Source organism: Atractosteus spatula, chromosome 20 (genome assembly GCF_055471065.1).
Source record: "Atractosteus spatula isolate fAtrSpa1 chromosome 20, fAtrSpa1.hap1, whole genome shotgun sequence".
NCBI lineage: Eukaryota > Metazoa > Chordata > Actinopteri > Semionotiformes > Lepisosteidae > Atractosteus > Atractosteus spatula.
In genome coordinates this window covers 10106322-10119949 of record NC_142725.1, presented here as the reverse complement: position 1 = coordinate 10119949, position 13628 = coordinate 10106322, and the positions used below count along the sequence as shown (strand labels likewise).

The 13628-nt window shown below is 36.9% G+C and overlaps 1 protein-coding gene across 1 annotated transcript in view; it reads right to left on the bottom strand.

Moving 5' to 3' along the window:
* Window positions 1-465: 465 nt before the first annotated feature.
* The window catches only part of LOC148817500 (immunoglobulin superfamily member 21-like), a 222501-nt gene continuing 209338 nt past the window's right edge, over window positions 466-13628 (bottom strand). Inside the window, exons 7-10 of the mRNA XM_088938144.1 lie at window positions 9027-9112; window positions 5646-5838; window positions 3999-4037; window positions 466-2135 (exon numbers count right to left, since the gene is read on the bottom strand). Coding sequence (XP_088794270.1) covers window positions 2059-2135; window positions 3999-4037; window positions 5646-5838; window positions 9027-9112 — 395 coding nt within the window. The 3' untranslated portion in view covers window positions 466-2058. The remainder of the gene's footprint in view (window positions 2136-3998; window positions 4038-5645; window positions 5839-9026; window positions 9113-13628) is intronic.

Below are 13628 nucleotides of genomic sequence, written 5' to 3'. Positions count from 1 at the left end.
CACAGACTCAAATTACATGGTGAATTATAAGGACAGTTTGTATCTTAATTTTTAATCCCATGTTCAACTTTCTCATTATACTCCAGTAATGTTTTGAATATTTTTCCTCAACTCCCTCTTACAAATATTGCAATGCATTACTCTGATAGTAGCAAGGTTCCAGAAGGGATACAAACCTCAGTAATAAAAGCAAACAGCACAGGAAACACTCCCTTAACCACATTCTGAAACACAATAGTTGTTTATGATAGAGTGCTATTATAATAGTAGCAGACTCTGAACACAACAGGACTTTTTCTTATCAAACTTCCTTAAATATTTTTTAAAAATAATGCATTGGAGATATTTCAGATGAAACTGCTATTATTATGGAAATGAGAAAAAAACAGGTACATGTATCATTGAATGTGATAAAAGGAAAAGCAGCTTTGTTGTGATCAAATACTCAAACCATCCACTTCCTCATTTTGTGAAATAAAAGGAATTTATTTTAGCGAGAGTCATATAAAAGGAATAAATGGATCTTGGGATCTTTTGTATTTCTCTGGCTGTATTTATGGCCTACTACATATTCTGTTTATTATGGCTCTGTATCTTAAGATCTTCTTATTTACAAGTACATTAATACTTCAGTATACCTGAAAGTGCTCTTCCAAGCTTGGAAACATATAAAGGAAACTGCTAAGTGTTGGAAAGCAAGTGAGATATGTCAGAAAGGCTAGGTTCCCCAAATGTTGTACCAAACTACCACTGGTGAATGAAAAACCTTGGACAGTGACCCATGTTCTTGAGATCATGTGATTTTCCCTCCCCACCTCACATGATGTATTGGTTGCCATGAACAATAGCCATGAACCTAGCACTCAGGCCCTCTTAAACAGCTGAAATATCCATTTTACCCCATGTCTAGGATTGGAGTTAATTACTTCAAATGTTAATCCCAATGCATCTCCCCACCAATTTGCTCCCTGCTTCGAGAAGGCTTTCTTTAATAGCATAGCTCTTTGTCATGGGAAGGGACAGTCATTCACAGATTCATTATCCTGCAAAAACAAACCAAACATCACAAATGACAGACCAATGCAGTGCCAGTGACATATGCTATTACTTAAACATTTAAACATTGAAAATTAAGACAAATTTCCTTGGGCATAAAAACCAGTATCGATAGACATTTATTTCAACCTCTGGAGGTGGATAAGCTTTCAGTTTTATGATTTCTTTCCTTCTATAAACCTGCTCTACAGGTAGGAGTGCAAAACACATGGCATTAGAATAATAGTGTATTGTCTGGTGTGTTTTGAACTGCATACCTTTCTTCAAAACTTCCCTGGAAAAGACTAAATACAAGAAAAAGCTGCGAGATTAGATGATTCAGATTAATCCATCCTCCCCAATTTCAAAACTTGAATTATACACCTGTCCTACCCCACTGACGGGAATGTTCACACAACATCTAACTGTAGTACTGACACTGTTAATCTAAAACAGTGTTTGCTATTGTTTTGGAACATGAGCTTGGAAAGTTCCAAGAAACTCATAGCAAGGATCTTATTTTGATTTTCAGAGACAGTCTTGAAAATATGTTCAACCACAGACATTGCATAATGACTCCTGAAGACTGTACAATAAGTATACAATTGTCAAGAAATAAACACCACAGGCCTGTCCACTCCTCATAATGAGATGCATTATGGAACAAACAGTTTTGCAGATTTCAGAATGATAAAAAAACATAACCCCAAGTCAAGTTGTTGTTTTTTTGTCCTTGTTTTTTTTAAACAGATTTGATGTTTATTGATTGACAGATAGAGGCGAAACAAGTCGACAGATAAACAAGGAAAGACCTGACGGAAGGTGGCCTGTTCGTTTCTCATTCTTTTTAAAAGTTTTTACAAAAAAAAGAAGTCAGGAGGGAGGGGTGGGAGGGGGGTCCTGCTTCGTGGTGGTGCTGTGGCCTGGCAGATGGACGGACAGACAGACTTGAGGACATATGGACAGGTGGGCATCTGGGAAAGACTTGGGGGGGGGGGAGGGGTGTGCCACAGGGCCTTAGGCTCACGTCAGTTCGAGAGTCACTGTAAGGATGAGCACTGCTGTCGTCAGTCCCAGTGTTTCCATACAGGGGGCTGCATCTGGAAGGAGAATAGCACCATGACTAAGTCTGAAACTGTGCTCTTCTGCCATCCTGTTCAATAACACTCTGCCCGACATGTCAAAACTTCCTTAGAACAACAGAGTCTGGGATAATTAAAACCCTGAAAAATCCCAACAATCTCAATACAAACTGCTTCTTTAACCTTGACATGGAAGTGAGGATTAGATGACTCAAATGGGAATATAATTCTTGCGCAATCAGGATTGCAGGAGCTTTTAAACTGAGGTGGATCTGAATGCACAAAACTGTGAACCCGAATTGTGGAAGCCAGTTTAGTAATGTCCTTTAAGAAAGGCCACTGGGATGGAGCAATCACACTAGAAATAGCTCTCATTTGTCTCTACAGCATATTAACCACACACATATAAACTGTACTAGACTGAATTCCATGCTGGAGTGTATTTTTAGAGACCTGCAAGCTAGTAAAGTACTGTCATTTATTTTTAATTGGACTCCATTAAAGGGTCTGCCCTAGTTTCCTGGCATTTTCTGTTCATTAATGTGTGCGTTTATCTGTGTGGTACATGGCATGTAGTGGGATGCAGTTTCGCGAGCCCTTTTGTGTGTGGCACAGTACAAAACTGGTCAGTTAGACACAAAACTGAAAAAACAAAATGTTAATCGGCGCACTTCGTTCCAAACTGCAACAGCATGTCCCAAATTTTTGAAAAGAGGGACTTCATAAAGGAAACAATGAAACGCTTTACTCTCTAATTGAAAAAAGGCAATGACGAGGAGAGCATTTTCATGTTCTGCATCCTGAGGGATTAGGACAACGAAGGCTGGATACAAGTAAACAAGCTACAATGCAGAAACTCCTCATTAGATATTACAAGTTCTGTAAACACATACATAAGCTGCCTGACTACAGTATATCCTTCTAAACAGCCTAAAGTGATTGAAAGGGAAGACGCATTCAGGAAAACACAGGGCCTGTCTCTCTCTTGAGAGGATGTGAGCAAGGGAAACTCAGCAGAGTTGTTTTACAAGTGTTTTGACTTGCAAAAATACAGTCCGCTTGAGATCTTAGACTTATGCTGACCTAATTCTGTCCTTACAGCTTTCCACCTGTTTTGAAGCATGACTGCGTTTTTGCATATTCAAATACTCAAACAGACAGACAAAAAGAGAGAGAGAGAGACGCACGGTTCTTGCACTATTGTTTTCAAAATAATAGTGCAAATAAATTCTGTAGCCATCAAAAGAAATCAAGGGAATAATAATGTGTTTTTGTCTCATATTTCGTGATGTGATTTTTAAGGATATATGATCTGCAAAACTCTGTTGGGGTTTCAATCATAAAGGTAGAAGCAGGAAGTGTCCTAAAGTACAGTTCCTCTATGTGACTTGTAGATGTATATCATTCTGACACCCCAAAGAATCTTTCTATTCACAAGTTATATTAAATACATTCACTTCCTTAACTTTATACTGGAGGCAGGAATCTCAGGAATAAAACTAAAGAGACAGATACTGTGGATTCCATCCCACTGTTATACCACAATGTTGTAGTCTGATGCACAATCACATCAGCACCTGTCTATACCTTGTGATGTTTTACATTCAATGTGCAGGCACATTTTAAATGGGACAGGTTAAAATGCTACAGTATGTGCAGTTAATTAATCCCTCATTATCATCCTACATCTACAGTAGTTGCTTTCACTGTAATTGTAAGGATGATGTTCATAGCAGCAGAGTACACTGATTTTGTACACATTACTTACTGTACTATTTTGTTTTGCTTACTGAATGTCGATACATCTGTAATGCTCTGAATTTACCTATAACACTCAAGAAATATCTTGGAATAGGTGAAGGAGAAAAAATGAAAACTCACTGTTTAAATTCTGTGTGCCTTTCATCATGCTTGGGTTTTCTGTAAAGACAAACAGAGAAAAGGCTGAGATTTGAGATTTGCAGGATTCAAGAGGTTAGAGGTCTGTGTTGCATACACAGTTGATAAGCATTCATTGTTGGGCTGAGCCAAAGATTCTGAGTAGCTTAGGCCTGGTCTTCCCTGTCACTGTCGTCAGAAATCTTCTGAAACCCACCTGTTTCAAAGCAAAACAATTTTGAATTTCTTATTAAGCAATTTAAAAAATTAAACTCACAATCATGACTACAAGACTAAAGGTCCCCAGGATCAGAATTTTAAGATGTTGGAGTACAGAGTTTAGAAAGACAACAATTGCCTACAAAGTAAGGGGAACAGTATTATTCTGGAGCGCTAGTTTGAAACTGTTCACTTCACAAATAAAACCAATTAAATGAAAATAGATTCATGTTCAGATTCTTATTTTACAAATAGGGCACAATAAAAAGATTAATTTCACTACAGTATTTGGAAAAGGAACTCCACAATTAGATGAAAAACATTTGATTTATTATTTCTTAGCATGTAATGAATGACCTAGGATTAACGATGAATGCAGCACAAATCTGAGGGGAATAATTACTTGACAGAGGTACTATGCTGAGGTTTTTTTAATCATAGATGTTTGCCTCATACTAAATAGAAACATTTGTAAAGCAGTTTCAATCAAATGACCTACATTCCATCACACACAAAAGGTAGAGAACATTGAGGTGACATTTATATTGTAGGCAACTCTAATTGGTTGTGTAAAGAGAAGCTGCATTATTTTTCCCCAAAGCTCCACCATTTCATTAGCTATTTTTACTGAATTCACTGAACAGACAACAGATCCAACCATTTTACTGGGCCTCTTCCTGGGTAGAGAGAATTAAGGCTTTAAAGCTTTGTTCCATGGTCTTGGGTACACTTTTGTAACATTTACAGCTCAATAGCTGCCTGAACTCAATTTGCTTTTCTTAAAAAAAAAGCAAAATATTGCAATGGAAAAGGTTACATTTGTAGAATGAACTATGTCAGCACTTTTCTGAGGGTGTCTCTTGGCCACAGCATTGGCCTACATAGCTGGATACTTCTGTGATAAAATGTAAGGAAATTGGTAACAGGGACTGCTCTAAAATTGTTTTAAGAACAAAGAGCACCTTGTTTTGCCTTTTATCAGACTGTGTACTTTGTAACCTCTTCACTTCTCTGGAGAATATTTTCTTTAAGTTTGAAGTTTTTGTGACAGGGCAGGTTTCTTGTAAACCAATCATGCAAGCAACATATCAAGTGCAAAAGTACAAAGCGTAAAGCAGTAGATGGGATTTTATCCATCTCAGCCAATTAGAAGAGAATAGCATGCAAGTAGGAGAATAACACACAACTTACAAAACAGATATTAGTATAAATGTCTCAGTTTAGCAGGCACAGTCCCATTGTCCTTATGACACCTCTGTAGGTTCTTGCTGATACTACTCTTAAATCTGAGCTTCCTTTACTGAAAAGACATTTTCAGAACAGGTGGCCAGTGATGTAAATGCCAAGGACCAACCAGTACTATCTTTCACGGTGTGTTGTCTCTAAAGGGAGGTTTTAGTACGTTATTCGCTGCCAATCCCACCTACTCACCAAAGACAATGAGCCGAGTGTGGGTGTCCGTGGATCCCAGGGGATTCTGGGCTGTGCAGCGATACATGGAGCCGTTCAGCTCTGCCGGCACTCGTTCCAGCACCAGCTCCTTCCCATCATGCTCCAAGCTGCCGTCCAATAGACGACCTCCGACTCGTGTCCAGGTGAAAAGAGGCTCAGGGAAAACCTCATTCTGTGAGAAATGGTGGGGTGTCACACTAGTGAAAGACTAGCCTACAACACCATAGTTGTGAGGAACAAATACTGTAAGAATAATCAAGTTTAAGAAGAAGGACCATTGGCTGAATAGGTTCCACTTGAATATCTTGTAATAAAGTGGTGACATCACAGAGTTCAGCTGGTCCTTGAAACATCACAGTAAATTGGATTCACCAGTTTGCCACACTCCTTTGTTGAAAAACACAAGCGTTTCTTCTCTGCTCCAAATCTGATGATGTCAAAGATATTTTCAAATAACTTTAATTTACATAGACAATATGACCCTACACACAGGTAAAGAATGTTAAATTGTTCTTCTGGACCATTCAAATTATAGCCTTATAATGTCCTCTTTAAACATACTGATTAAGAGCCTGATCCCAATTTATCTCATTTCAAGAATAGCAGAGTGCCATAAACTAAGGAGTTTTCAAGATGGATGGTTCAGAAAATCTCAGCATAGGTTAAGTATTATTGCACAATTGAGGATCCATTTTCTTTAACAAAACACCTGTAATGAAGTCTGTGAGCTGATTGAGATTGGAGTGATCCACAAGTGTTTTTTTTTAAATAAAAGATTGCTTCTTTCCCTCCTGTTTTTACAGTCATGGATTTGAATAGTGGAACATGAAAATGACTCCATTTTATCGAATCACACTTTCTGTCTTAATTCCAATCCCAATTTTCCACAGTAACTTCACCCACACACCCTGTAAGCACGAATTAGTCTTTGGAGTCTTACAAGAAAATATATAAAACAAAAAAACAACACAACACCATAAAAAATACACATTAAAAACAAACAATAGTCCTAGACATGCAACAATACATAGACACGCATCTTGCTCTGCCCATATTACACTACCATTACACATAATCTGATAGCTACATGCAGGAAACAGTCACTTAGCTGATTGCACAGGGAACAAAGGATTTTTTGTATACATTTTTCAGGCATTGTAAAAAAAAAGGCTACCATACCCTGATATCAAAAGTAGGGATGCTTTCTACTAACATTCTATAAACCTTCTCTAAAATGTTGTGACTCACCTCAAAACCTTTCAGCTTTCTGATCAAAAATATATGCTGATATGTCAAAACATGTTTTTAGAATCACCATGTTATAGTGCTCTCATGTTGCTAGTTTTTTTAGATTCAGTATTAATAATAAACCTACAATATTGATTTGATTTTTTTAGTATAAATACAGCATTAATAATAAAACATGAAAATAACAATGAAATGTATACATTCCATATTTAAATCTTTATTTTACTGTTTAATTGTCACATATGAAAATAGTATTTAAACAGAACAAATGACACACTCCTTCAAATGACACTTCACTCAGCAAAAATAAGAAATTCATATTTTCTCATACAAAATAGTGACACCCTGTGTCGAAACATCTCAACTACACGCTTGAGAAGACAAATGGTGAAGTGAATGATGACTTTAAAGCACTATCTTCACCTACATTTTTGTTTTTCACGGTAGACTTAAGTACTTAAAAAGTATCCTCCTCAGTCTAACATTTTTAAATTTGTTTTCAATGAAAGGTCATCCTAAAATTCACTCTGTTGCTATTTTTGTGAAGGTATGAGAATATCCCAGTGATGGGAGCAGCAGTCCCAGTGTTTCCAAGCACTCAGTATTGACACTTGACACCTGTCCTATACTGCACAACAAGATACTCAGCCATCAGTGTGGCATAAACGCCATTTAACTACTTGAGACTAAATTTTTGTCACTTTGTTAAATTTTGACACACAGTTGTATAGTGCACTTATTGTGATGGTATTTCATCCGTAGTCCTACAGGGCCTATGGAAAGTGTGTTTTGTGTCATTACATATAAAAATGGTCTTGAGTCTTGTCAGTCATTAAAGTGGGTTTCACTCCACTGTGACATCCTGCAGAATAAACTCTTCTTTGTCTGTCTGACATAGAGAAATTTCCCCCTTTTGGATGGATATTAAGATATAGAGAACTTTCCACCTTTTGGATGGATATTAAGTTATATCTTATGTATCAAAAGAGGACTTCAAATTCAGATTAAGTCAATGCAGGAATATTCACCCAAAAATTTCTCAGGTTGTTGGGAATACAGCCATTTGGTGGGGGGCAAGGGCTTTTAGCATACATGCCTCCCTACTAGCAACTCAGTCTACCCCTGAGGCACAGGATGCAACTCAGGACAAGGTACTTGGACTTGATAAGCCAGTCCATCGAAGGGCACACTAACACAAATTCATGCAGACACCACTTATCCTGGAGCAAACATAGGGAGAACAAACAAACTTAATATAGATGGCACCCCAGTATAGAATCAAACCCAGCACCCAAGAGCAGTGAGACAGCAACACTAACTGCAATAAAATATAACAGGATATAGTATATACATGTATAAAAGGACAACAATTTCACCATCCCTCAGGTCATCTTCTCACCTGAATGGCATTATTGTGGAAATTGTGTCAAGCTGTTTCACCTAGGATTCACAGCGCTCATTTTAACGTCGCCTTTCACAAAGTATGTTTGTTTAGAAGTGGTAGTGATAACTAACAACACTGTAACTCCTGTATCACTTTAGAATAACAGAAAACATGTTCCTGCATGTGTGACTCCAGCCTAGATGACAGAAAATAACCTAGGGCTAACGACACAGCATATACAGTAAATATACTGCGTGTATGCCTGCAAACAAAAGATAAAGGGGTCAGCACAATATCTGCTATGAGAAGGTGGAGAAGGTGTGAACTAAATATAAAAATGTATAGCTTTTTTAAATAAAAAAGTGAATTAAGGGATTTAAATACAATACACGGTCATTAAGTTAGAAGCACAATACATACTGCAAAATAGCAATGGAAGCCAGAAAAATTAAATTTGGGCTTTAGGGATTTGGTAAGCAGCCCTAGGCACATTGGGAAAACTGCTGTAATTAAGGCTGATGGTTTTGTGTGGTATATTCCCATGTCCATCGAAATGTGGTTCATCGGTCATCACTTTTGACTAAGATCAAGGTCACAGGAATATACCATAAGAATGGACACTAAAGTCTAATGGTTCCCCTACAGGTGTAACTTTACTCCTCCTTCTGAGTTTATCTCTAAGTGAGCACAGCCCTAGGCTATAGGCTATAATTCCCAGCTGACCCTACCTGGAATCCTTGGACAGTGATACGGACTGTGTCCCCCACCTTTGCACGGGTGGGGCTCATTAGGAGTTTTGGACCCTTGGGTGCAGCTGAAGAAAGCATGGAGAAGAGAGAAGAGGACAGAAGAGTTACCGAGAATGCAGAGTGAGACATGAATAGTAATCTTGTTCTTTTTTGTACTAGACAATAACAGGCAGCTTGATTAAACTGAAATCTTTAATGCTGAGACCGTATTAGCCAACTAAAGGCATAATAACATCCACAGACAAAGTATCGCTAGAGGAAGAGCTTTCATGGTGCTAAGTTCTGAATAGCGAGCACTGGATAATGAAGCTTTAAATTTCCTGCCTGTAAAAATTTATACGGTACACTGAAACTGCACTGTAGCCTTATGGTTTTCCTACATTCAAAAGGATTGAGCTCCTTCAATTTAGCATACCTCACAATCCCGACATGAAGTTATTATACAAAGCTATGTCTAAGCTTTTGCACATTAATTGGCTATATACATTTGTATTAGGAAGATATATATAATATTGTTATATCTCGCTACTGGGCAGAAGAAAGAGTTCCAACATTTCAAGGATTTATTTCGGTGCCTGTGTAAACCTACAGTGTTTGGAGCACTTTAACAGAGTAAAACAACAACAACCAAATAACATTGAACAGAAATAAAGAAATAAATATGTAAATATTAAATGTGGACAAAGGAGAAAAGGCATACACTGATGAAGATCTTGACTTAAACAGGTAAGTCTTTAGTTTAGACTTAAAAAACTGTGAATGAGTTTATATTTCTCAGATTGACAGGGTGTGAATTGAAGAGTTGTGTAGCAAGATGGTTGAAAGCATACAGTCTGAGATGTTCGTACTGTACCTTATAAAAGGTACTACTACAAGATGTGCCTCAGCAGAGTTTAAAGTACTGCTTGGTACATACTGTAGGTAGTAGGTTGGTAAGTATTGTGGGGATTTATTGTGTAGGGCTTTAAAAGTTAATAGTAACATTTTGAAATGATATACTGGAGGTTGGTGTTACTTCCAACATTTTTTATGTAATTAATGGGCTGTAAAATATAGCCAAGCCTCCTGAGGGTCTGAATACAGGATTATTGTGAAACTAGTGCTTCAGATAGAAGAATGAGATCAGGAGAATTCATGCTATGATCTTGCCAACTATAGATAGCAGTGTGATCCCCATCTAATTTCCACAGTGAGATTTTTTTATGTAATCAACATGGCAACCATTCATAAGCAAGAGATTTGGAGGTAAAAGTGAGAAATCACATCATCATTTGAAGGGAGAAATTCAAATTCAGGTAGGCCAGATGTGGAATTTAGCCAGGATAATGTGGTTAACACCCATACTCTTTCAAAAAGTATTATGGAGATCTTTAATGACGAAATAGTCAGGACCTGAGATTAATATCTCATCCAAAGGAAAGCTCCTACTACAGTGCAGTTTCAATGCCATCACTGTACTGGGACATCAGTCTGAGAATTCTGGTCAACAGGGAAGAGTGCTACCTAGTGGTCTATCAACATAACATACGGCAACAAACTGATCTTTTTATACGTTTTTCCTAAACAGTACTGACCAGTATTAACAACAACAAATTGTCCCTGGTTTCACACATAAGACTCAAACTATTTCAAAGCTGTAGAAAAGATTCAAGACGCTCTAGCAGGATGCGATTAAACAGGGTGGCAACATCATTGTCTTGTGCCGAAAAATGCAGAAGTTAATAAATTAACCGTCAGCTAAAGGTGAAAGGCCCTCACCCGTAAACGCCATTTATCTCAAAGGGCAGCATTAACTATATCACACCAGAGAGATGAGAAGCTAAATTGGTTAGATACTAATTATAGCAGAAGATACTGTACATAGCACCATCTGAAAAGAGTGATAAGAAAAGAATATTAATTTCTTGTCTTTTGTGAAATGAAGCTTGGCAATGAAATTGTTTGGCAGGGTTAAATGATCATCTCCTGACGTACCAAAAATGTCAGGGTTTCTTTTACTGCATGCTGTGCAATATACAGTTGTACTTATTGTTCTTCCTCTTCTGTCTGAAAAGTTGAACATCCCCAGCCACTATCCTCACTTGCATTTTGCTAGTAAAATCACTTCATACAAAACAAGCTACTGGAACAGTTCACTTCACTGACTTGCTGGTACTACACTGTTTGTGACAATGAGCACTTTTCCCTTTTAATGGCCTTGAGAATTATAGGACACAGTAAACAAATCCTCTTACAAAACATGCCAGACTATGCAAATGTTTTATGATGTACCTCCTTCCATTTTACTGGAAGGAAAAGCAGGAGTGGGACAGTGGGGCAGTTCTGCCTCAGAAAGAATGGCCCCAACATGAATAAAACATATCAAATGTTTATTTAAGCTTGGCTGGACAAAGAGAGGCTTGTGCCAATCGGAGTGTGCCTGCATGGTAAAATATAGGTCAGTGCATGGTATTGTTTTATAATTATATTATTGCTGTATTTTCTATGAACCAAGGCTGACAGCATCTACACAAAGGGATAGCGAGTGAAAGGTGGGAGGGAGATTGCAGAATTGGCACCAAGGAGAAGAAAAAGCAGCTAAAATGAAAAAAAAAAACAGGCCTGGGTGCTCCAAAGAGTTGTGCCCCTGTTTTCCAGATGGCGTTTTCTATATTTTAGAAAGTTCCAAGTAAAAAAAAACAGCTTTCTGGACAAGCTTATGTTAAAGAAAAATATTACTTATAACAGAGAGGATAGATTGGCAGAGCAATGGATATATGGATGAACAGATAGACACTAAACTCTAGTTTAAATGTCAGGGTCTGTAAATTATGTAAAGCATCCAACTTGAGGAAATGTGCTGAGGCAAATTTATGTACAGACCGCATCTGAGAAATTCACTGATTTTATAAGGTACAATACATTTTTAACTTAGTTACTTAATTGTCAATGATACATATGCAATATTTGTTGAATGCTAATTTATCCTAGCAAGAGGTAGTTAAGATGTTCTGGCAAATTAATTTGAATTAGAGAGTCGATTCTTATGAGGATAATTGTGGATACAGGAAGCGAGGTAGCAGACCAGAGGAAAGACGGGCATTTAATTACTTAACACACACAAAATGCATGCATGTAGTTTTCACAGTGTCTGTGTATCGAGATTAAATTTTCTCCATTCCCTAAATGAATAAAATATAACCCTGGAGTATAAAAATGAGAACTGTAAAGGTGAAGTTTAATTATTCAAAAATTCACTGTTTATAAATTCCGAAAAGTACAGAAGATATACATAGCTTAAATGAGGCAGAGTAGCAGAAATATTCCAAGTGCATTCCAGTCCTTGAGTGGAGAACACATTTAAATTCACGAATATTAAACGCTTGAGGTATTGTCAAAGTATAACTGTTTGTCATATCAAGAAATATAAAATCAATTAAAGATTGATTTCATAATCCAGTGCCGAGATCTATTTAATTGCTTAATAAGATATATATGTATGTACCACTGCATATAAAATTCTTAGGTTTAAAACAGACTCCAGGCACAAATAAGCATGGAAAATCCTACACTGGATTGATCTGGAATAAAAGAATAACTGCTGATGATTTTTTGTGGATCAGAAATGACCCAACTGTAATGTGATGTATTTAATTAATCTTTATAAAAATGTAATTATAAAAACCCAATCACAGAAAGTGTTAAAAGGATATGGTACAAAATTTAACTGTACACTGAAGTAATTTAATTTGTACACTTCTTACCTCAAGTATTTGAAAGAACGAAAGAAAGAAAAAATATTACGGAGAACATTTTATTCATCCTAATTATACCTCCTGAGAAACCTAGTGAAATTTTGCACAAAAACATTTTTTTTGACAAATTCTTCTTAAAATTTAAAACATGCTTTCAGAGAACAATAATAGTCTAAAACAAAGTTGAGCGGATCAATCTCCCTTAAACCTTTTTGTCTTTTTTAAAATTGAATTTATTAGTCCAAAACCAATATAGTAATATTCACAGAAACTTTATCATTTCCTAATTTGCAAAATGTTTTGCAAAATATTTGGAATAAGAAGACATTACCACCTGATTTACCTATTTTGTATAGTTTCCATTGTATTTTCTTCATACTTGCATATTTTCAGCTATCAACTAGATATCCTGATATAATATGAAGCTAGGACGCTTTACAGGAGATACAGCGGTGTAGTGGTTAGAGTGTAATTTTAAACTTGGGTGTGTAGAAACCGCGTGTTGTCCTTTGTGTTTTAGGTCATTCTAAATGTCCTCCATCCCTTTCCCACTGCCCAGAAACATGCAGGTGTGGTTGGGTACTTCAAACTGAAGGAGATTTTGAAACGATTTCCATGAAGATGAGACTTTGGAACCCCTGTTCATTAACCTTTCCTCTCTGCCTTCGAATGCATTGATTGCTCAGAAATGGATAAATACATCAAGATAATGCTCTTATAAATCGATGACAGTTTATCTAGATATACAGTGATTGATAAAGGTTATAAGATTGATGTAAGAACTGTCCCATGAAAGTTTGAAGTGGTAAATATATCTTAATTTGATTATACTGTGATAATTTCCCTT